The 24272-nt window shown below is 43.6% G+C and overlaps 1 protein-coding gene across 3 annotated transcripts; it reads left to right on the forward strand.

Moving 5' to 3' along the window:
• LOC110488050 (zinc transporter ZIP4) lies at positions 1 to 23718 on the forward strand. Of its 3 annotated transcripts, none has more exons than XM_021560020.3 (12): positions 1 to 450; positions 1706 to 2053; positions 2473 to 2677; positions 3213 to 3454; positions 9227 to 9398; positions 10495 to 10667; positions 12225 to 12392; positions 12779 to 12874; positions 13470 to 13524; positions 21990 to 22142; positions 22540 to 22727; positions 23006 to 23718. In XM_021560020.3, the coding sequence occupies exons 1-12, from the start codon at positions 241 to 243 to the stop codon at positions 23132 to 23134; spliced, it is 2139 nt and encodes a 712-aa protein (XP_021415695.3). In that variant the 5' UTR covers positions 1 to 240; the 3' UTR covers positions 23135 to 23718. The 3 variants fall into 3 exon arrangements, with proteins under 3 accessions (XP_021415695.3, XP_021415696.3, XP_021415697.3); XM_021560021.3 differs by having other exon boundaries at positions 55 to 450; positions 2473 to 2527; XM_021560022.3 differs by lacking the exon at positions 1 to 450 and adding an exon at positions 467 to 558.
• The last annotated feature ends 554 nt before the right edge of the window (positions 23719 to 24272 follow it).

Genomic DNA, 24272 nt, shown 5'->3' on the forward strand with positions numbered 1-24272 from the left:
ACTTATTTATGGAATGGTAGAGAAGCACACCTCGCCTCTGGACCAATCAAAGGCAAGCTTACAGGTCGATGAAATCTCTAACTTCGTAATTATAGAGAGACCTACCTGTATGATGAACTTAAAAACCGCGCGTGGAATGATCTGCGCCACTCGGGAAACAACTCATCGACTAAACTCACTGTTTTAGCACTTATTTTTTGATAATTTTTTATAGAGTATTTTATCTTTATTGATAAAACAATGGAAACTACATATAAGTATTTCCTCGTTATTCTCTTATGTCTGAGTATTAACCTATTCAGCTATGCGTGGTATTCACCTGTGGATGTATATGACAAAGTGGTGGAGCTCGTGTCGCCAGGAGAGGAATACCTGGATGAAATGTCACTTCGCTCCTTTTTCAAACTGTTAGAGAAGCGTGTGCAGTGCCCTGGTGTGTCGTGTGAAAAGGTAACTTTTTTCCTACACTCGCTACAGCTTGCGCTTTAGGAAAGGTCGAGGTCCATTCTGCACCTGTTACTGTGCTGTGCGGTGCGCTACACTACTGGAGACTACGCTGTACGTACAGTCACAGTTCTTTGTTAGACCAATAGCTAAAATATATCCGTATTTTTTTTTATTTATCAGTCTCTGACAGAGTTTATTTTTATTTTTATTGATACATATATCTTGAGCACTGAGTAATTTTAAAGTTAAAGCTTGCTACACTGTACGTAGCAGTATGTCACAGTTCTTTGTTAGACCAATAGCTAAAATATATCCGTATTTTTTTTATTTATCTGTCCCTGACAGAGTATATTTTTATTTTTATTGATACATATATCTTGAGCACTGAGCAATTATAAAGTTAAAGCTTGCTCCATAATATTTAAAACATATATATATTGTTATTATTACTGTATTATAGATTAAAAACAATAATGATTCGTGTTATTATTACACAGAGAGATATTACACGACGTCAGCATTGCAGATTGTTTTGTACCCGATTTTTGTAACAACATTTATCCCGACCATTATGTTCTTACTATTGCAATGACATAAAACCAACACTAAAACAGGGTAGTAGATATTATAGAACAATGTCTTAGGCTTAAATGGCCTATGGCTGGGTTACAAGTATTAGCATAGCCTTCTATATGACTATTACAATGAGCATACACCCAATATAATATTTTATATTAATGCTTTTCTTTTACATCACCAATTCATTTGAACGTCTTGGTTGTATCAACCTTCGCTGTGCAGGTTGTTTAAATTGTATCTTAATGATCAGGCATTCTATTTTCCTTACATTTCTGAAATTCTATTTCATATTTCTTTCAGTCAGTCCGACCTGCATCAAGCTCAGCCTCTTCTAAAATACATTTACATCTGACTGAAAATGTGTGGAGACTTTTTCCTGTTCCTCCAGTTTTGCATTTTGCCTCCAGCACATTCACTAGTCGGTTTGGGATGTGCGGTAGATTCCGACCATTAACTACATTATGATACTGTACAAAGTCACTGTATGTCCTAGAGTATACTCTGCTCTTAAAGATCAGAAAATGTCACCCAAGTCAAACCAACCCAAACTCCTTTCCTTTAGCTTGTGGTCATAATGACAAAACAATAAGACCTTACGTTTGTTTTCTCTTATAAATTAGACCTATATTTGTCCTTAGTACATAAATAATCTACATGTAACACTGAAGCTTGTTTCTAGTGCCTCTCTGTGCAGTCAGTAGACCAGCTGGTGGGTAACTTTACCAGCACTGGTGGTCTCCTTCACAACGAGGCCTTCTTCAGAGTAGCGGCAGGATGCCACCTCTACCTCAGCTCTCCCACCGAGGCCTGCTCTGCCGTGAGGGCAGGGAGGTGGGGGGATGAGACGGACCAACTCATCCAGGAAATCACAGGCCATGACCACCTCATCCAGGAAATCACAGGCCATGACCACCACGTACACAGGCACAGGGATGGGCATGGACACGGAGACATGGAGAGCAGTGGGATAGAGACTCTGCTCCGAAACATGGAGAAGCACTACAAGCCTGATCAGCAGTACGACCAGGTTGGAGCTGATGTGTAATAATTAAGTAATAAGGCCCGAGGGGGTGTGGTATATTGCCAATATACCACGGCTAAGGGCTGTTAAAATTTTAACAATGCAGAGTGCCTGGCTACAGCCCTTAGCCGTGTTAAATTGGCCATATACTGCAAACCCCCAGAGGTGCCTTATTGCTGTTATAAACAGGTTACCAACGTAATTAGAACAGTAAACCAGGAGATTGCGTCATACCTGTGGTATATTGTCTCATATGCCATGCATTTTAGCCAATCGGAATCCAGGGCTGGAACTACCCGGTTTATAATGAAGAATAGCAAAATACTGTATATACTGACCTGTTTTCTAAATAGTTAATTTGTCTCAACAAAGTATTTCTATTCAACAGTGTAAGTCTGTCCTGTCTTGTTATCATGGTCATTTAGCACTGTCTCACTAGTCAAGACATCTTAGAGGAGAGCAGCGCGTCAACTAGTGATGGTGAGCCTCACAACACAGATGTGGTGTTTGGATACATAGTCTACCATGCTTTACGAGGTGACTGCATGACAGCCAGAGCACTACCTGAAGAAGAGTATTTTTTGGATTTCATACTCAACCGCTTCGGCTCTGACAACATCACAATTCATGGTACCGTACGATAACCCTTTAATGTTGTTATTTCTGTCATATTACCTCATAACAAGTGACTATTCCTATTAGTAGGAATCATTTTGATCTTATTCTTTAGTTTTAGTTTTATTACACTGCCATGTAATGTCATCCTCCTGCCTGTACTTCAACCTACTCATTCATCCATGTTGTGTCATACATAATTCATCATTTATTTAGCATGTTGCCCTTGAGGGGCTATGTTATTAACATTACCCCATGTATTACTTTTCCCCAGGGGCGCAACTTTCACTGGGGACGGGGGGGACATGTTCCCCCCAGTTTTATCATTGGAATGTGATACAAAACGAGGCAACAGTGTGCTTTAGGACCATGCTGACGACTCCAAGGTGCCGGGTAGGCTCTTGGAGTGTTAATCTGACTGAAGAAAAAAAATATATACAAAAAAAATATGTCCCCCCCACTTCTAAAGCCAAAGTTTCGCCCCTGCTGTTCCCCAATGGCCTGCTATATACATTACCACCAATCATATCATTCTGATTCATCTCTGTAGAGCTGGAAGGTATTATGAAGAGCTTGCAACTGGGTGGAATCCACAAAGAGGAACACGATCATGAACATGGAGATCAAGATGGACACAACAATGACCATGGTCATGATGATCATAGTCACCACAGTACCGCTAGCGGGGGTCGAGGTGCTCAGAGTGGTTGGGGGGATCGAGGTGGAAGTGCAGCCTTCAGACAGAGTCACGAGGAGGGGTACCACCAGAGGAACATCAGCAGCTGGGACCTGGTAATTATTATACTGAACCACCCCAGCGCTTGGTGTGTCATTATTATACTGAACCACCTCAGTGCTTGATGGGTCATTATTTTACTGAACCACCTCAGCGCTTGGTGGGTAATTATTATACTGAACCACCTCAGCGCTTGATGGGTCATTATTATACTGAATCACCTCAGTGCTTGGTGGGTCATTATTATACTGAATCACCTCAGTGCTTGGTGGGTAATTATTTTACTGAATCACCTCAGTGCTTGGTGGGTCATTATTATACTGAACCACCTCAGCGCTTGGTGGGTCATTATTATACTGAATCACCTCAGTGCTTGGTGGGTCATTATTTTACTGAATCACCTCAGTGCTTGGTGGGTCATTATTATACTGAATCACCTCAGTGCTTGGTGGGTCATTATTTTACTGAATCACCTCAGTGCTTGGTGGGTAATTATTATACTGAACCACCTCAGCGCTTGGTGGGTCATTATTATACTGAATCACCTCAGTGCTTGGTGGGTCATTATTATACTGAATCACCTCAGTGCTTGGTGGGTCATTATTATACTGAATCACCTCAGTGCTTGGTGGGTCATTATTATACTGAATCACCTCAGTGCTTGGTGGGTCATTATTATACTGAATCACCTCAGTGCTTGGTGGGTCATTATTATACTGAACCACCTCAGTGCTTGGTGGGTCATTATTATACTGAATCACCTCAGTGCTTGGTGGGTCATTATTATACTGAATCACCTCAGTGCTTGGTGGGTCATTATTATACTGAATCACCTCAGTGCTTGGTGGGTCATTATTATACTGAATCACCTCAGTGCTTGGTGGGTCATTATTATACTGAACCACCTCAGTGCTTGATGGGTGATTATTTTGGTGGGTTATTAGGTCAAGGCCTTAGCTTCACTCTCTCTTCGGGGGCTTAAAGGCACAGCACACACACACACACACACACACACACACACACACACACACACACACACACACACACACACACACACACACACACACACACACACACACACACACACACACACACACAAACCCACCCACACTCCTTCACTCTGATTCATTATCAAACTGCTAAACCCCTGGTGTATGCTGCTCCTCCTGTGTGTTGTAATGAGCATTAGATGTGCTTTAGATTGCCTGAGCTATTGGGAGCTATAGGATTCCCTCCATGGTAACATCTCTATTGGAGAACTTGAATGAAAAGGAGCACAGCTGAGGCATAATGACATGTCACTTGTAAAAGTGGTCCCCACTTTATAAATGCCTAATCTCAAACTAAACCCAGAACTAAAATCTTGTGTAATTTGGTCAGATGTACCATTTATGTTTACATAGTCTTTCCACAAGAGATGAATGAATGCCCAATGACATCTTTCCTTTAGTCATTAAGGAGTGTTCATTTAAGGCATTGACTAGAACGAATTGCAAAAATCACTGAAGCTGGGGTCTTATATCTCCCTCCCTAACTTTAAGCATCAGCTGTCAGAGCAGCTTACCGATGGCTGTGTACAGGTACAGTGAATCTGTAAATAGCACACCCAACTATCTCATCCCCATATTATTACTTACCCTCTTGCTCTTTTGCACCCCAGTATCACTACTTGCACATCTACTACTCCAGTGTTATTTCGCCTCTGTGGCCCATTTATTACCTACCTCCCTACTCTTCTACATTTGCACACACTGTACATAGATTTTTATATTGTGTTATTAACCGTACCTTTGTTTATGTGTAACTCTGTGTTGTTGTTTCTGTCGCACTGCTTTGCTTTATCTTGGCCAGGTCGCAGTTGTAAATGAGAACTTGTTCTCAACTAGCCTACCTGGTTAAATAAAGATGAAATAGCTGAATAGCTGAAATAATAGCTGTAAATGCTGTGCTGTGCAGTGCATCAATGTAAAATGGAAATGCAAATTAATTATTCAATTAATATACTTGTCTACTCATCCAAATACTGTATCTGACTGTGTCCCAAATGGCACACTATTCCCTTCATAGTGCCCAAAACAGTGCACTATAGGGTGTTACAGCCCTGTTTCCTCCATATAGATGTGTTTTATTCCTGTTTCCTCCATATACAGTGCCTTGCAAAAGTATTCATCCCCCTTGATATCTTTCCTATTCTGTTGCATTACAACCTGTAATTAAAATGTATTTTTATTTGGATTTCAGGTAATGGACATACACAAAGTGAAATGAAAAAAAATCACTTGTTTAAAAGAAGAAAAACAAGAAAAAAATAGAAAAGTGGTGTGTGCATATGTATTCACCCCCTTTGCTATGAAGCCCCTAAATAAGATCTGGTGCAACCAATTACCGTCAGAAGTCACATAATTTGTTAAATAAAGTCCACTTTTGTGCAATCTAAGTGTCACGTGATCTCAGTATATATACAGCTGTTCTGAAAGGCTCCAGAGTCTACAGCACCACTAAGCAAGGGGAACCATGAAAACCAAGCAGCTCAGGTCAGGGACAAAGTTGTGGAGAAGTACAGATCATGGTTGGGTTATAAAAAAAATATCTGAAACTTTGAACATCCCATGGAGCACCATTAAATCCATTATTAAAAAATGTAAAGAATATGGCACCACAATAAACCTGCCAAGAGAGGGCCCACCCACCTAAACTCACAGACCAGGCAAGGAGGGCATTAATCAGAGAGGCAACAAAGAGACCAAAGATAACCCTGAAGGAGCTGCAAAGCTCCGCAGCGGAGTTTGGAGTATCTGTCCATAGGACCACTTTAAGCCGTACACTCCACAGAGCTGGGCTTTATGGAAGAGTGGCCAGAAAAAAGCAATTACTTAAAGAAGAAAATAAGCAAACACATTTGGTGTTCGCCAAAGGGAATGTGGGAGACTCCCCAAACATATGGAAGAAGTTACTCTGGTCAGATGAGACAAAAATGTTGCTTTTTGGCTGTCAAGGAAAGCGCTATGTCTGGCGCAAACCCAACACCTCTCATCACCCCAAGAACACCATCCCCACAGTGAAGCATGGTGGCAGCAGCATCATGCTGTGGGAATGTTTTTAATCGGCAGGGACTGGGAAACTGGTCAGAATTGAAGGAATGATGGATGGCGCTAAATAAAGGGAAATTCTTGAGGGAGACCTGCTTCAGTCTTCCAGAGATTTGAGGTTGGGATGGAGGTTCACCTTCCAGCAGGACAATGACCCTAAGCATAGTAATAAAGCAACACTCGAGTGGTTTAAGGGGAAACATTTAAATGTCTTGGAATGGCCTAGTCAAAGCCCAGACCTCAATCCAATTGAGAATCTGTGGTATGACTTAAAGATTGCTGTACACCAGAGGAACCCATCCAACTTGAAGGAGCTGGAGCAGTTTTTCCTTGAAGAATGGGCAAAAACCCAGTGGCTAGATGTGCCAAGCTTCTATAGACATACCCCAAAAGACTTGCAACTGTAATTACTGCAAAAGGTGGATCTACAAAGTATTGACTTTGAGGGGGGGAATAGTTTTGCACTCTCAAGTTTTCTGTTTTTTGTCTTATTTCTTGTTTGTTTCACAATAAAACATATTTTGCATATTTCAAAGTGGTATGCATGTTGTGTAAATCAAATGATACAACCCCCCCAAAAAATCTATTTTAATTCCAAGTTGTAAGGCAGCAAAATAGGAAAAATGCCAAGGGGGGTGAATACTTTCGCAAGCCACTGTACATGTGTTTCATCCCTGTTTCCTCCATGTATACTTGTTTCATCTTTGTTTCCTCCATGTAGACATGTTTAAGTGCTGTTTCCTCCATGTAGACATGTTTAAGTGCTGTTTCCTCAATGTAGACATGTTTCAGCGCTGTTTCCTCAATCTAGACATGTTTCAGCGCTGTTTCCTCAATGTAGACATGTTTCAGCGCTGTTTCCTCAATGTAGACATGTTTCAGCGCTGTTTCCTCTATGTATTTGGTATTTTATTAGGATCTCCATTAGCTGTTGTGAAAGCAGCAGCTACTCTTCCTGGGGTTCACACAAAACATGAAACATGACATAATACAGAACAATAACAGACAAGAACAGCTCAAGGACAGAACTACATCCATTTAAAAACGGCAGACATAGCCTACATATCAATACATGCACATAAAATATCTAGGTCAAATAGGGGAGAGGCGTTGTGCCGTGAAGTATTGCTTCATCTGTTTTTTTAAACCAGGTTTGCTGTTAACTTGAGCAAAGAGATGGAACGGAGTTCCATGCAATAATATCTCTATATAATACTGTAAGTTTTCTTGACTTTGTTCTGAATTTGGGGACTGTGAAAAGACCCCTGGTGGCATGTCCGGTGTGTAAGTGTGTGTGTCAGAGCTGTAAGTTGACTATGCAAAAATGTAGAATTTTCAACACATTAATGTTTCTTATAAAAATAAGAAGTGATGCAGTCAGTCTCACCTCTACTATTAGCCAAGCGAGACTGGAATGCATAGTATTTATATTAGCCCTCATTACAGTGCCCTTAGCCCTTATTACAGTGAAGAGCAAGATGTGCCGCTCTGTTCTGGGCCAGCTGCAGCTTAACTAGACCTTTCTTTGCAACACTTGACCACATGACTGGACAATAATCAAGATAAGAAAAAACTAGAGCCTGCAGGACTTGATTTTTGGAGTGTGGTGTCAAAAAAGCTGAGCATCTCTTTATTATGGACAGACCTCTCCCCATCTTTACAACCATTGAATCTATGTTTTGACCATGACAGTTTACAATCTAAGGTAACGCCAAGTAATTTAGTCTCCTCAACCTGTTCAACAGTCACACCATTCATTATCAGATTCAGCTAGAGGTCTAGAGCTTAGGGACTGATTTGTACCAAATACAATGCTCTTAGTTTACGAGATGTTCAGGACCAGTTTAATACTGGCCACCCATTCCAAAACGGACTGCAACTCCTTGTTAAGAGTTTCAGTGACTTCATTAGCTGTGGTTGCTGACACGTAAATGGTTGAATAATCAGCATACATGGACACACAGGCTTGGTTTAATGCCAGTGGCAGGTCATTGGTAAAATGGAAAAGAATAGCAGGCCTAGAGACCTGCCTGCTGTATACCATACCATACATGTTTTACATTAGAGAGAGGCTTCTATAAAAACTAACTCTTGAGTTCTATTAGAAGAAAAGCTCTGAATCCACGATATGGCAGAGGTTGAAAAGCCATAAAACATACGTTTTTCTCAACAACAGGTTTTTGGCAATAATATCAAAGGCTGCACTGAAATCTAACAGTACAGCTCCCACAATCTTCTTATTATAAATTTATTTCAACCAATCATCAGTCATTTATGTCAGTGCAGTACATGTTGAGTGCCCTTCTCTATAAGCATGCTGAACGTACATTTATTTACAGAGAAATAGTATTGCATTTGTTTGCAACAGTTTGTTAAGAGCTGATAGTTTACACACAAGCTGATAGTTCTGATTGGGTAGCAGAATGACTTTGGCTTCTCTCCAGGCCTGAGGGCACACACTTTCCTGTATGCTTAGATTAAAGATATGACATATAGGAGTGGCTATAGTCAGCTACCCTCTTCAGTAGCTTTCCATCTAAGTTGTCAATGCCAGAATGTTTGTCATTTTTGATCGATAACAAAAAGAAATCCACCTCTCCCACGCCAACTTTACAAAACTAAAACTTACAATGCTTTTCTTTTATTATTTGTTTTTAATGCATAAATATGAGTTAGACTGTTCGTTGTTGGCATTTCCTGCTTATGTAGATGTGTTTCAGCCCTGTTTTCTCCATATAGACATGTTTCAGCCCAGAGGAACTGGTAAAGATCCATGGGCTGAATGGATCTAGCCTGTCCAGGTATGACGTGGCCCGGCTTAGCCCAGCCCTGGTCCAGCAGATCCTCAGTGGGGCCTGCAACAGCACCTCTCCCCCCACTGGACCATCAGACCAGCTCAGCACCATAGAGAGTGAGTGGACTGCTACAGTCCTAGCTCCATGCTTCTGCCTCTGCATTGCTTGCTCTTTGGGAGTTTAGGATGGATATATGTAAACTTCTGATGTTAATAGGGATTTATAAAATATATGTGATTGATTGACTACTATAGTACACACTCTATTCAACACTCACTCCTCTCCTTTTGATACAGAAAGGCCCATTCGTCACTATTTACTTTTTAATGAAAAGGGAATGATAGTGAGACTCTGCACCGATACATTTACTATGTTCATAAATATAAACACTCCAAACTTTAAACTATACTGAACAAAAATATAAAATCAACATGTAAAGTGATAGTCCCATGTTCCATGAGCTGAAATAAAAGATCCCAGAAGTGTTCCTTAAACACAAAAAGCTTATTTCTCTTCAATTTTGTGCACATGCTTGTTTACATCCCTGTTAGTGAGCATTTCTCCTTTGCCAAGATAATCCATCCACCTGACAGGTGTGGCATATCAAGAAGCTGATTAAACAGCATGACTGCAGGAATGTCCACCTGAGCTGTTGCCAGATAATTAAATTTTAATTTCTCTACCTTAAGCCGCCTCCAACGTTGTTTTAGAGAATTTGGCCTCACAACCGCAGACCATGTGTAACGCCAAGCCCAGGACCTCCACATCTGCGTTCTTCACCTGTGGGTTCATCTGAGCCACCCAGACAGCTGATGAAACTGAGGAGTACTTTTGTCTGTAATAAAGCCCTTTTGTGGGGAAAAACTCATTCTGATTGGCTGGGCCTGGCTCCCCATTGGGTTAGTGGGTGGGCCTATACCTTCCCAGACCCACCCATGGCTGCGCCTCTGCCCAGTCATGTGACATCCATAGATGAGTGCCTAATGAATTGATTTAAATGGACTGATTTCCTTATATGAACTTTAACTTGAAATTGTTGCATGTTGCATATTTTTGTTCAGTATAGATGGATGTTATCATTAGGTAACATCCACAGTATGTGGAATATATTATCATCTAACATACCTTTCATGGCTTGACTGACTGATTTGCTTAAGTCCTGTTATTACTGTATACGTTGAACCCAGTAATGTTAATTCTCTCTCTCCACAGAGTATGTGTATGCCACCATTGCCAATCTTCTGATCTGTCTGGCCGCTGTGGTTGGCGTTGTGGTGCTGCTGTGTACTTCCTGTAGTAGTGTCTTCCAGCTCATCATCCAGTTCTGTGTCAGCCTGGCCGTGGGCTCCCTCACTGGGGATGCCCTGTTGCACCTCCTGCCTATGGTGAGCACCACAGTACCATATTCACATTACCGAGCCCAGCTGATTCAAGCTGAGCTGTATTGTGCTGGCCTGGTTACACACCCATCATAGTTTCTGGAACTGTGCCTGGAATGGACAATGTGGGAAAAAACACGGATTTAGACTTTATACTCACTTTATAGCATAACAGGTATATCATCAGGTATCATCTGGTTATTGTTCAGCAGCATTACCCTTTAGATTGTACCAGCAGCGCATCACACGCAACATCACAATCTGGCCAGCCAGGCCTCTTTCTCCTCAACACTTCCTTGAAGTGTTATGATTAAAGGTCCAATGCAGCCGTTTTTATCTCAACATCAAATCATTTCTAGGTAACAATTTAGTACCTTACTGTGATTATTTTAAATTAAAATGGTACAAAAAAATATAAAGAAATATATTCTAAACAAAGCAATTTCTCAAGCAAGAATTTTGCTAGGACTGTCTGCGAGTGGTCTGAGTTGGGAGGGTGAAAACTAGCCGTTATTGCCAGAGGTTTGAAACTCTGTTAACTAATTTACTGCATGGTGATGTCACCATGGAAGGCCAAAACTCCATCCCACCAAAACAGGCTGAAATTTCAGGGGGTCTTTTCAAACAGCTCTTACACCAAATGGCCGTTGTCATAATTTTCACAATTTCACAGTATTATTCCAACCACATATTGTGGGAAATAAATATAAAACACAGAAATCCAGTTTTTGACTGCACCGGGCCTTTAACCCAATGATCATCTAGATGTCTGAGGGCCTTTGATTAAACTTAACTCCACAATATACGATGGAGTTGTGCTGCAACTAGTGTGGGCGGACTGGAGCTACGACTTCACATAAAATGTTTTTTATCAAGAAATACTGATTTCAGCACCCAAAGAATAGCTTGCATTTACACATGACATTGTTGCCAATCAACTGCATCGTACATTGTGGAGTTGAGTTTAGTTGGCTAATTTCCCCCAGGGCAGACAGACTCTTCTAAAGGAGATCCAGAACTTCCTGTTCCTGTAGCTCAATCCTTTTAGATCCATGCCAACATCACAGGACGACATATTAGCAGGCTGTCACACCCTATCCTCAGCTACAGTGTAAAATAATGTGATTAAGGAACTGAAACGACACCCTCTCATTGGACAAACCGAGAAATGGGCCGATGTTGCTTCGGGGAATCTTCGGTCATTACAAAACCAATGATGAGAGTAACATAACCCTGTGTCCCAATGGTGCCGAAATTGTTTCTTATCCCCCTCTTCTCTCCTTAACAACTACCTATTGAGAGGACATGATTGGTGAAAGCAATATGGTGGATAGGTACCAGTCTCCACTCTAAACATTCATCTGTCAGAACAGTGGCATGTGAAGGAGGCCATTTCAGAGTAATTGACCCACAGGTTGATTGCATCACCAGTATTTGGTTTTATCCTTCCCTGTGTATTGCCGTCATAAAGGTTACATAACACTGTCATAACACTGTCATTATAATGACATTGGGCTGACTGTGTCTGACCGTGTTGTGACCGTGTTTCCTCTTTTGATTCAGTTCCTAGGCCTCCATGTTCACAGTGAAGGAACAGACCACAGCCACTCAGAGGAGGTTCCAGACTACATCTATAAGATACTGGTGCTGATGGCTGGCATCTACTGCTTCTATCTCATGGAGACTATTTTCTCCATCATCACCACGCACCATGCTCCGCATCACCATGGGGTAAGTAGTGTCTATTACCCTGGTCTGTGTTTAGTAGGGCCCAACGTAGCAAAATGTTTGCATCAAGAAACAAAAATCTGTGACCTTATTGGACAATTTCAGGTAGTACCTCCCAATTTCACTCTGTTTCGAAATGTTATCTTCTTTTCTGAACCCCACTGTTCTGTCCGCTTACTGGTTCAGTGGATCCATGGTGAAAAAAACTCCCACACTTATATTTGCAATAAACTTTTAATGAAGTGCAATGCTTCGGTCACATAAATTAGTCAGGTCTTACTGGTTCCAAAATGTGATAATTGTTAGGTAATAACAGTAGATACATGTTCTATGCTGTCTGCAATCAAAATATATGATATTATGAGCACATTGTCTCATTGTGTTTCCAGGTGGAGTCTGAGCCCCATCACTGTGACCATGGTAAAGTCCTGCAGATGTACCTGCAGGACAAAAAGAACAAGCAGTCTGTATCGCAGACAGACCTGGTAGGTTCTGTACCAGTTATTCACAGAGACCTGGTAGGTTCTATACCAGTTATTCACAGACAGACCTGGTAGGTTCTGTACCAGTTATTCACAGACAGACCTGGTAGGTTCTGTACCAGTTATTCACAGACAGACCTGGTAGGTTCTGTACCAGTTATTCACAGACAGACCTGGTAGGTTCTGTACCAGTTATTCACAGAGACCTGGTAGGTTCTGTACCAGTTATTCACAGACAGACCTGGTAGGTTCTGTACCAGTTATTCACAGACAGACCTGGTAGGTTCTGTACCAGTTATTCACAGAGACCTGGTAGGTTCTGTACCAGTTATTCACAGACAGACCTGGTAGGTTCTGTACCAGTTATTCACAGGCAGACTTAGTAGGTTGTAAACCCTCTAACCTCTCTCTTGGAGAACTGAGTCAGACATAGATCCATGACTGAAAAGCCGGTTTCATAGTAAGACTATATTTTTACCTGGCACAGCATGTAGTCTTACGTCTCTACTATCCATGTTTCTGAACATCTTTTCCCTCACTAACCCTTTCACTGCTTTAATTCAGGTGTTATTATTCTGTAATATTCTGATCCTGCTAGGTTGATAGCAATGACACAGAGAAAGCCTTTCCAGAACAAAACCAACACTCAAGAGGTAAGAAAGTCTTCTGGGTCTACTTACAACCTTTTCACAAGACATTACATCTAATCAAAGTTTATTGGTCACTTGCACAGGAAAGCCTTTTTCTTTTTATGTGAATGTTTGGAAAAAGATACGCAATAATATACAATATAGACTAAGAAATGTGTTAAAGTAAGTCGTGACATGACTGAGTAGCAAAGATAATAATAATAATAATAATAATACAAAAATAGGTCAAGGTTTGACATTCAGGAAGTAGCTACAATGTCAAGCTGTCAAACTGTAAACTTACTGTGCGAGTCAAGTCTCAAGTCTAGTCAATGTTTACACACATTCAGTGTGACGAAGAGTAAGGTGCACAAGAGAGCTGTGTTCTTTTCTAATGAACAGTTAAAAAGGGATATTTGCTAAAGGGATAAAACATTTTAGCTGCAGGTACAACCCAAATGTCCCCGTCATCGTTGTAAATTATAATATAATTTACAATGATACATTACCTTTTTTGCTGCCCTACAGTACATAGTAATTGAACACTGGTCACTTGAATCATGTTTACAACTGTACTGTTTTAGCCACTCCATATGTATATACTGTATTCTAGTCAAAACTCATCCTATATAACTACTGCTGTACACATATCTTCTGTTCATATACTGTCCATACTGTCTATACACACCATTATTTATATATATGTATACAGTTGATGTTGGAACTTTACATACACCTTAGCCAAATACATTTCAACTCAGTTTTTCACAATTCCTGACATTTAATCCTAGTAAAAATTCCCTGTCTTAGGTCAGTTAGCATCACCACTTTATTTAAGAATGTGAAATGTCAGAATAATAGTAAAGAGAATAATTTATTTCAGCTTTTATTTCTTTCATCACATTCCCAGTGGGTCAGAAGTTTACATACACTCAATTAGTATTTGGTAGCATTGCCTTTAAATTGTTAACTTTGGTCAAATGTTTCTTGATGCCTTCCGCAAGCTTCCCACAATAAGTTGGGTGAATTTGGGCCCATTCCTCCTGACAGAGCTGGTGTAACTGAGTCAGGTTAGTAGGCCTCCTTGCTCACACACGCTTTTTCAGTTCTGCCCACAAACTTTCAATAGGACTGAGGTCAGGGCTTTGTGATGGCCACTCCAATACCTTGACTTTGTTGTCCTTAAGCCATTTTTCCACAACTTTGGAAGTATGCTTGGGGTCATCATCCATTTGGAAGACCCATTTGCGACCAAGCTTTAACTTCCTTACTGATGTCTTGAGATATCCACATATTTTCCTGCCTCATGATGACATCTATTTTGTGAAGTGCACCAGTCCCTCCTGCAGCAAAGCACCCCTACAGCATGATGCTCCCACCCCCGTGCTTCACGGTGTTCTTCGGCTTGCAAGCATCCCCCTTTTTCCTCCAAGCATAACGATGGTCATTATGGCCAAACAGGTCAATTTTCATTTCATCAGACCACAGGACATTTCTCCAAAAAGTACTTTGTCCCTATGTGCAGTTGCCAACCGTAGTCTGGCTTTTTTATGGCGGTTTTGGAACAGTGGCTTCTTCCTTGCTGAGCGGTCTTTCAGGTTATGTCGATATAGGACTGTGGATATAGATACTTTTGTACCTGTTTCCTCCAGCTGTCATGTACTGTCATGTTGTGTCTTGTTTCTGTCCTTTCCCTTCACCCTGTCTCCCTCTGCTGGTCGTTGTTAGGTTACCTTTTCTCCCCCTCTTTTCCCCAGCTGTGCCTTGTCTCCTCCTAACTACCTCGTCACCCCTTTTCCCACCTGTTCCCTTTTTCCCTCTGATTAGGTCTCTATATCTCTCTCTGTTCCTGCTCCTGTCCTTGTCGGATTCTTGTTTGTGTTGTTCATGCCTAAACCAGACTATCGTCATGTTTGCTGCAACCTTGTCCTGTCCTGTCGGAACCTGCCGGTCCATCTGAGCCTACGTTTTGTTTTGTTATTAAAGAAGCTCTGTTTACGTTAATTCGCTTTTGGGTCCTCATTCACGCACCGTAACAGAAGAATCCGACCAAGAATGGACTCAGCGACTTCGGATCCTCTCCACTCAGCCGTCGAGATCCAGGGAGCGATGCTAGGCAGACACAAGCAGGAATTGTCTGCTGCTCGGCATGCCGTTGAGACCCTGGCCACCCAAGTCTCCAACCTCACAGAACAGGTTCACCATCTCCGCCTCGATCCACCGGCCACTTCCAGGGCTTTCGAATCTCCGGAGCCCAGAATCAATAACCCGCCGTGTTACTCTGGGGAGCCCACTGAATGCCGCTCGTTCCTCACCCAGTGTGATATTGTGTTTTCTCTCCAGCCCAACACTTACTCCAGGAGCACTGCTCGTGTCGCCTACGTCATATCTCTCCTTACTGGACGGGCTCGTGAGTGGGGCACGGCAATCTGGGAGGCAAGGGCTGAGTGTACTAACCAGTATCAGGACTTTAAGGAGGAGATGATACGGGTTTTTGATCGATCTGTTTTTGGGGAGGAGGCTTCCAGGGCCCTGTCTTCCCTATGTCAGGGTAATCGATCCATAACAGACTACTCTATTGAGTTTCGCACTCTTGCTGCCTCCAGTGGCTGGAACGAGCCGGCTTTGCTCGCTCGTTTTCTGGAGGGTCTCCGCGCAGAGGTAAAGGATGAGATTCTCTCCCGGGAGGTTCCTTCCAGCGTGGATTCCTTGATTGAACTCGCTATTCGCATTGAGCGACGGGTTGATCTTCGTCACCGAGCTCGTGGAAAGGAGCTCGCGTTCTCCGTTGCCCCCCTCTCCGCATCACTACCATCTTCCTCTGCCGGCTCGGGTGCTGAGCCTATGCAGCTGGGAGGTATCCGCATCTCGACTAAGGAGAGGGAACGGAGAATCACCAACCGCCTCTGTCTCTATTGCGGTTCTGCTGGTCATTTTGTCACTTCATGTCCAGTAAAAGCCAGAGCTCATCAGTAAGCGGAGGGCTACTGGTGAGCGCTACTACTCCTGTCTCTCCTTCAAGATCCTGCACTACCTTGTCGGTCCATCTACGCTGGACCGGTTCGTCAGCTTCCTGCAGTGCCTTAATAGACTCTGGGGCGGAGGGCTGTTTTATGGACGAGACCTGGGCTCGGGAACATGACATTCCTCTCAGACAGTTAAGGGAGTCCACGGCCTTGTTCGCCCTGGATGGTAGTCCTCTCCCCAGGATTCAGCGTGAGACGCTACCTTTAACCCTCACTGTTTCTGGTAATCATAGCGAAACCATTTCTTTTTTAATTTTTCGTTCACCTTTTACACCTGTTGTTTTGGGCCATCCCTGGCTAGTTTGTCATAATCCTTCCATTAATTGGTCTAGTAATTCTATCCTCTCCTGGAACGTCTCTTGTCATGTGAAATGTTTAATGTCTGCTATCCCTCCTGTTTCCTCTGTCTCTTCTTCACAGGAGGAGCCTGGTGATTTGACAGGGGTGGCGGAGGAATATCACGATCTGCGCACGGTGTTCAGTCGGTCCAGGGCCACCTCTCTTCCTCCACACCGGTCGTATGATTGTAGTATTGATCTCCTTCCGGGAACCACTCCCCCCCGGGGTAGACTATACTCTCTGTCGGCTCCCGAACGTAAGGCTCTCGAAGATTATTTGTCTGTAGCTCTTGCCGCCGGTACCATAGTCCCCTCCTCCTCTCCCGCCGGAGCGGGGTTTTTTTTTGTTAAGAAGAAGGACGGGTCCCTGCGCCCCTGCATAGATTATCGAGGGCTGAATGACATAACAGTGAAGAATCGTTATCCGCTTCCTCTTATGTCTTCAGCCTTCGAGATCCTGCAGGGAGCCAGGTTTTTCACTAAGTTGGACCTTCGTAACGCTTACCATCTCGTGCGCATCAGGGAGGGGGACGAGTGGAAGACGGCGTTTAACACTCCGTTAGGGCACTTTGAATACCGGGTTCTTCCTTTCGGCCTCGCTAACGCTCCAGCTGTCTTTCAGGCATTAGTCAATGATGTCCTGAGAGACATGCTGAACATCTTTGTTTTCGTTTACCTTGACGATATCCTGATTTTTTCACCGTCACTCCAGATTCATGTTCAGCACGTTCGACGTGTCCTCCAGCGCCTTTTAGAGAATTGTCTTTTTGTGAAGGCTGAGAAGTGCTCTTTTCATGCCTCCTCCGTCACATTTCTCGGTTCTGTTATTTCCGCTGAAGGCATTAAGATGGATCCCGCTAAGGTCCAAGCTGTCATTGATTGGCCCGTCCCTAAGTCACGCGTCGAGCTGCAGCGCTTTCTCGGCTTTGCGAACTTCTATCGTCGTTTCATCCGTAATTTCGGTCAGGTGGCAGCTCCTCTCACAGCCCTTACTTCTGTCAAGACGTGCTTTAAGTGGTCCGTTTCCGCCCAGGGAGCTTTTGATCTCCTCAAGAATCGTTTTACATCCGCACCTATCCTTGTTACACCTGACGTCTCTAGACAGTTCATTGTCGAGGTTGACGCGTCAGAGGTGGGCGTGGGAGCCATTCTTTCTCAGCGCTCCTTCTCTGACGACAAGGTCCACCCTTGCGCGTATTTTTCTCATCGCCTGTCGCCGTCGGAACGTAACTATGATGTGGGAAACTGCGAACTGCTCGCCATCCGCTTAGCCCTAGGCGAATGGCGACAGTGGTTGGAGGGGGCGACCGTTCCTTTTGTCGTTTGGACTGACCATAGGAACCTTGAGTACATCCGTTCTGCCAAACGACTTAATGCGCGTCAGGCGCGCTGGGCGCTGTTTTTCGCTCGTTTCGAGTTCGTGATTTCTTATCGTCCGGGCTCTAAGAACACCAAGCCTGATGCTTTATCTCGTCTCTTCAGTTCTTCAGTAGCCTCCACTGACCCCGAGGGGATTCTCCCTGAGGGGCGTGTTGTCGGGTTGACTGTCTGGGGAATTGAGAGGTAGGTAAAGCAAGCACTCACTCAAACTCCGTCGCCGCGCGCTTGTCCCAGGAACCTTCTTTTCGTTCCCGTTCCTACTCGTCTGGCCGTTCTTCAGTGGGCTCACTCTGCCAAGTTAGCCGGCCACCCTGGCGTTCGGGGTACGCTTGCTTCCATTCGCCAGCGCTTTTGGTGGCCCACCCGGGAGCATGACACGCGTCGCTTCGTGGCTGCTTGTTCGGTCTGCGCGCAGACTAAGTCCGGTAACTCTCCTCCTGCCGGCCGTCTCAGGCCGCTTCCCATTCCCTCTCGACCGTGGTCTCACATCGCCTTAGATTTTGTCACCGGACTGCCTTCGTCAGCGGGGAAGACTGTTATTCTTACGGTTGTCGACAGGTTCTCTAAGGCGGCTCATTTTATTCCCCTTGCTAAGCTTCCTTCTGCTAAAGAGACGGCACAAATCATCATCGAGAATGTTTTCAGAATTCATGGCCTTCCGTCAGACGTCGTTTCGGACAGAGGTCCGCAATTCACGTCTCAATTTTGGAGGGAGTTTTGCCGTTTGATTGGGGCTTCCGTCAGTCTCTCTTCCGGCTTTCACCCCCAGTCTAACGGTCAAGCAGAACGGGCCAATCAGACTATTGGTCGCATCTTACGCAGTCTTTCTTTTCGCAACCCTGCGTCTTGGTCAGAACAGCTCCCCTGGGCAGAATACGCCCACAACTCGCTTCCTTCGTCTGCGACCGGGCTATCTCCTTTTCAGAGTAGCCTCGGGTACCAGCCTCCGCTGTTCTCATCTCAGTTCGCCGAGTCCAGCGTCCCCTCCGCTCAGGCTTTTGTCCAACGTTGCGAGCGCACCTGGAAGAGGGTCAGGTCTGCACTTTGCCGTTATAGGGCGCAGACTGTGAGGGCTGCTAATAAGCGTAGAACTAAGAGTCCTAGATATTGTCGCGGTCAGAGAGTTTGGCTCTCCACTCAGAACCTTCCCCTTAAGACCACTTCTCGCAAGTTGACCCCGCGGTTCATTGGTCCGTTCCGTATTTCTCAGGTCATTAATCCTGTCGCAGTTCGACTTCTTCTTCCGCGATACCTTCGTCGCGTCCACCCGGTCTTCCATGTCTCCTGTATCAAGCCCGTTCTTCGCGCCCCCGCTCGTCTTCCCCCCCCCCCCATCCTTGTCGAGGGCGCACCCATCTACAGGGTCCGTAGGATTTTGGACATGCGTCCTCGGGGCCGTGGTCATCAGTACCTAGTAGATTGGGAGGGGTACGGTCCTGAGGAGAGGAGTTGGGTTCCCTCTCGGGACGTGCTGGACCGTGCGCTGATCGATGATTTCCTCCGTTGCCGCCAGGTTTCCTCCTCGAGTGCGCCAGGAGGCGCTCGGTGAGTGGGGGGGTACTGTCATGTACTGTCATGTTGTGTCTTGTTTCTGTCCTTTCCCTTCACCCTGTCTCCCTCTGCTGGTCGTTGTTAGGTTACCTTTTCTCCCCCTCTTTTCCCCAGCTGTGCCTTGTCTCCTCCTAACTACCTCGTCACCCCTTTTCCCACCTGTTCCCTTTTTCCCTCTGATTAGGTCTCTATATCTCTCTCTGTTCCTGCTCCTGTCCTTGTCGGATTCTTGTTTGTGTAGTTCATGCCTAAACCAGACTATCGTCATGTTTGCTGCAACCTTGTCCTGTCCTGTCGGAACCTGCCGGTCCATCTGAGCCTACGTTTTGTTTTGTTATTAAAGAAGCTCTGTTTACGTTAATTCGCTTTTGGGTCCTCATTCACGCACCGTAACACCAGCATCTTCACAAGATCTGTTGCTGTTGTTCTGGGATTGATTTGCACTTTTCGCACCAAAGTACGCTCATCTCTAGGAGACAGAACGCGTCTCCTTCCTGAGCTGTATGACGACTGTGTGGCCCCATGGTGTTTATACTTGTGTACAATTGTTTATACAGATGAACGTGGTACCTTCAGGTGTTTGGAAATTTCTCCCAAGGATGAACTAGACTTGTAGAGGTCTACAATTTTTTTAATGGGGTCTTGGCTGATTTCTTTTGATTTTCCCATGATGCCAAGTGTAGAGGCACTGAGTTTGAAGGTAGACCTTGAAATACATCCACAGGTACACCTCCAATTGACTCAAATTATGTCATTAGCCTATCAGAATCTTCTAAAGCCATGACAGAATTTTCTGGAATTTTCCAAGCTGTTTAAGTCAACTTAGTATATGTAAACTTCTGACCCACTGGAATTGTGATACAGTGAATTATAAGTGAAATAATCTGTCAACAATTGTTGGAAACATTACTTGTGTCATGCACAGAGTATATGTCCTAACCGACTTGCCAAAACTATAGTTTGTTAACAAGAAATGTGTGGAGTGGTTGAAAAACGAGTTTTAATGACCCCAACCTAAGTGTATGTAAACTTCTGACTTCAACTGTATATACACACTATATATACAATGTATGTGGACACCCCTTCAAATTAGTGGATTCGTCTATTTCAGCCACACCAGTTGTTGACAGGCGTATAAAATTGAGCACACAGACATGCAATCTCCATAGACAAACTTTGACAGTAAAATGGCCTTACTGAAGAGCTCAGCGACTTGCAACTTGGCACCGTCAAAGGATGCCACTGTCAACTGTAAGTACTGTTATTGTGAAGCGAAAACATCTAGGAGCAACAATGGCTCAGCCGCAAAGTGGTAGGCCACACAAGCTCACAGAACGGCCCGCCGTCTGCTGAAGCGTGTAACACGTAAATATCGTCTGTCCTTGGTTCCAACACTCACTACCGAGTTCCAAACAGCCTTTGGAAGCAACGTCAGCACAAGAACTGTACGTCGGGAGCTTCATGAAATGGGTTTCCATGGCCGAGCAGCCCAATACAAGCCTAAGATCATCATGCCAAGTGTCGGCTGGAGTGGTGTAAAGCTCTCCACCATTGAACTCTGGAGCAGTGGAAATGCATTCTCTGGAGTGATGAATCACGCTTCAATATCTGGTAGTCCGATTGACAAATCAGGGTTTGGTGGTTGCCAGGAGAATGCTACCTGCCCCAATGCAATATGCCAACTGTAAAGTTTGGTGGAGGAGGAATAATGGTCTAGGGCTGTTTTTCATGGTTCGGACTAGGCCCCTTAGTTCCAATGAAGGGAAATCTGTGTGGAAGAACTTGACTGCGCAGAGCCCTGACCTCAACCCCATTGGACACATTTGGGATGAATGGAACGCTGTCTGCGAGCCAGGGTTACTCGCCCAACATCAGTGCCCGTCTTCACTAATGCTCTTGTTGCTGAATGGAAGCAAGTCCCCACAGCTATGTTCTAATATCTAGTGGAAATCCTTCCCAGAAGAGTGGAGGCTGTTATAGCAGCAAAGGGGGGACCAACTCTATATTAATGCCCATGATTTTGAAATGAGATATTCGACGAGCAGGTATCCACATACAGTACTTTTGGTCATGTAGTCATACAGTATTTTCTGTATTTACAAATATATATGTACAATTATTAACAATAGCTGCATTTTGAATTGACTTATTTAGACTCTCTCTGAGTTTCCCTTCTGTCTCTCCCCTCCACTAGAACAGCATCTGCTACCCTACATGGTTACCATAGGGGACGGGATACATAACTTTGCCGATGGCCTGGCTATTGGAGCGGCCTTTTCTGTTTCCTGGAAGTCAGGTCTTGCCACGTCTCTGGCTGTGTTCTGTCATGAGCTACCTCACGAACTGGGTGAGTGGAGCACCGACTGATTCCTTTAGTTGGCCATGTTGAAAAAGGCTCTTGAGAATAAGGTCCAGCCATATATATATATATACAGTATATATAATCTATTCTAATACTTTATTGTTTGAAATGAAAGATAATCTTCTGAAATCAAACAAATCGAACTCAATATTTATATTTAGTTAGATTTGTTTGATTTCAGAAGATTATTGTTCATTTCAAACAATAAAGTATTAGAATAGATTAATAGCAATAGATGAAAGGTAGATGATTAGCAGATACACAGTTTAGTCATTTGGCTCTGTTTCTAATTCACACAATCTTTCCAATGACATCAATCTAAGACCGACATTTGATCACCAGTGTCATCCCTTTATACCCCTCCTTTCTCTCCATCTCCAAGGTGACTTCGCTATCCTGCTGCACAGCGGGGTGTCAGTGAAGAAGGCCTTGATGCTGAACGTGGCCAGTGCCCTCACATCCTTCATCGGTCTCTACATCGCCCTCACCATCTCTACTGACCTGGCCACCAAGCAGTGGATCGCTGCCATCACCTCTGGTCTCTTCCTGTACGTGGGCCTGGCTGATATGGTTAGTATGCTAGTTTTACCTCATTCTCAAACAGGATAGGAGGAATAGCTTCTTGGTGGTTCTTTTCAAATGAGAATCTGTCGCACGAATAGTTCAATTGCTTTGACTTGGGCCTTTAGCATCTCCTGGCCATGTGACCTGACCAGGAAGAACTCTGACCCCGAGTTATGACACAGTTGCTCCTATTCCTTTCAGAAATGCCAAATTCGCTCTATAAATATGATATATTTTGAACAATGAGTTAAATGCATTTGATTGTCTTAATCCTCATCCCCCAGCTCCCCACCATGGTCCATGTGGACAACCGTAGGCCCTGGCTCATGTTCCTGCTGCAGAACGTAGGACTGCTGTCTGGCTGGGGCATCCTGCTCCTCCTCTCTCTATATGAGGATAAAATTGGCTTCTAGAGCCTCCCATTCCTAACACTGTACAGTACAATACAATTACAAATGACACTATGTAGGCTATGCTATATTTCATCTGTTTTACTGTCTCTGTAACACGCTTGGTATTTCTATATGATACAACATTTCCTGACATTACTTTTCTAGATGTTATACACAGTATGAGCATACAGGCTAGTTCTGGTGTATCTTATGCATCTAACACATAGAAGTATAATCTGTTGGTGTTCTGTGTGGACACATCCTGCCGTAGGTGCTAATGTTACTATTTGAAGGGATATCATCTGAATGTGATTAGTTCAAACTGTAATTTATACAACCTATATTTATAATGGGACTCACAGGTCCTCAGGCTACTTCCTCTCTAATTGTCACACCTTTTGTATTAACCCCATGTACAGTGTCTTCAGAAAGTATTCACACCCCTTGACTTTTTCCACATTTTGTTGAGTTAACGCCTGAATTGAAAATGGATTCAAATTGTGTCAAATCTTGTGTCACTGGCTTATAAAAAATACCCCATCATGTCAAAGGGGAATTATGTTTTTAGAAATGTTTACAAATTCATTAAAAATTAAAAGCTGAAATATCTTGAGTCAATAAGTATTCAACCCCTTTGTTATGTCAAACCTAAATAAGTTCAGGAGTAAAAAATGTCTTAACAAGTCACATAATAAGTTGCATGGACTCACTCTGTGTGCAATAACAGTGCTTAACATCATTTTTTTAATGACTACCTCATCTCTGTACCCCACACATACAATTAATTATCTGTAAGGTCCCTCAGTGGAGCAATGAATTTCAACCACAAAGAACAGGGATGTTTTCCAATGCCTCGCAAAGAAGGGCACCTATTGATAGACGGGTAAAAATGAAAAAAGCAGACATTGAATATTTTTTGGAGCATGGTGAAGTTATTAATTACACTTTGGATGATGTATCAATACACCCAGTCACTACAAAGATACAGGTGTCCTTCTTAGTTGCCAGAGAGGAAGGAAACCACTCAGGGAGTTCACAGTGAGGCCAATGGTAACTTTAAAACAGTTACAATGGCTGTGACATAAGAAAACTGATGGATCAACAACATTGTAGTTACTCCACAATAGTAACCTAATTGACAGAGTTAAAATAAGGAAGC

This window comes from Oncorhynchus mykiss, chromosome 30 (assembly GCF_057628025.1).
Source record: "Oncorhynchus mykiss isolate SJ-2025 chromosome 30, ASM5762802v1, whole genome shotgun sequence".
Taxonomy (NCBI): Eukaryota; Metazoa; Chordata; class Actinopteri; order Salmoniformes; family Salmonidae; genus Oncorhynchus; species Oncorhynchus mykiss.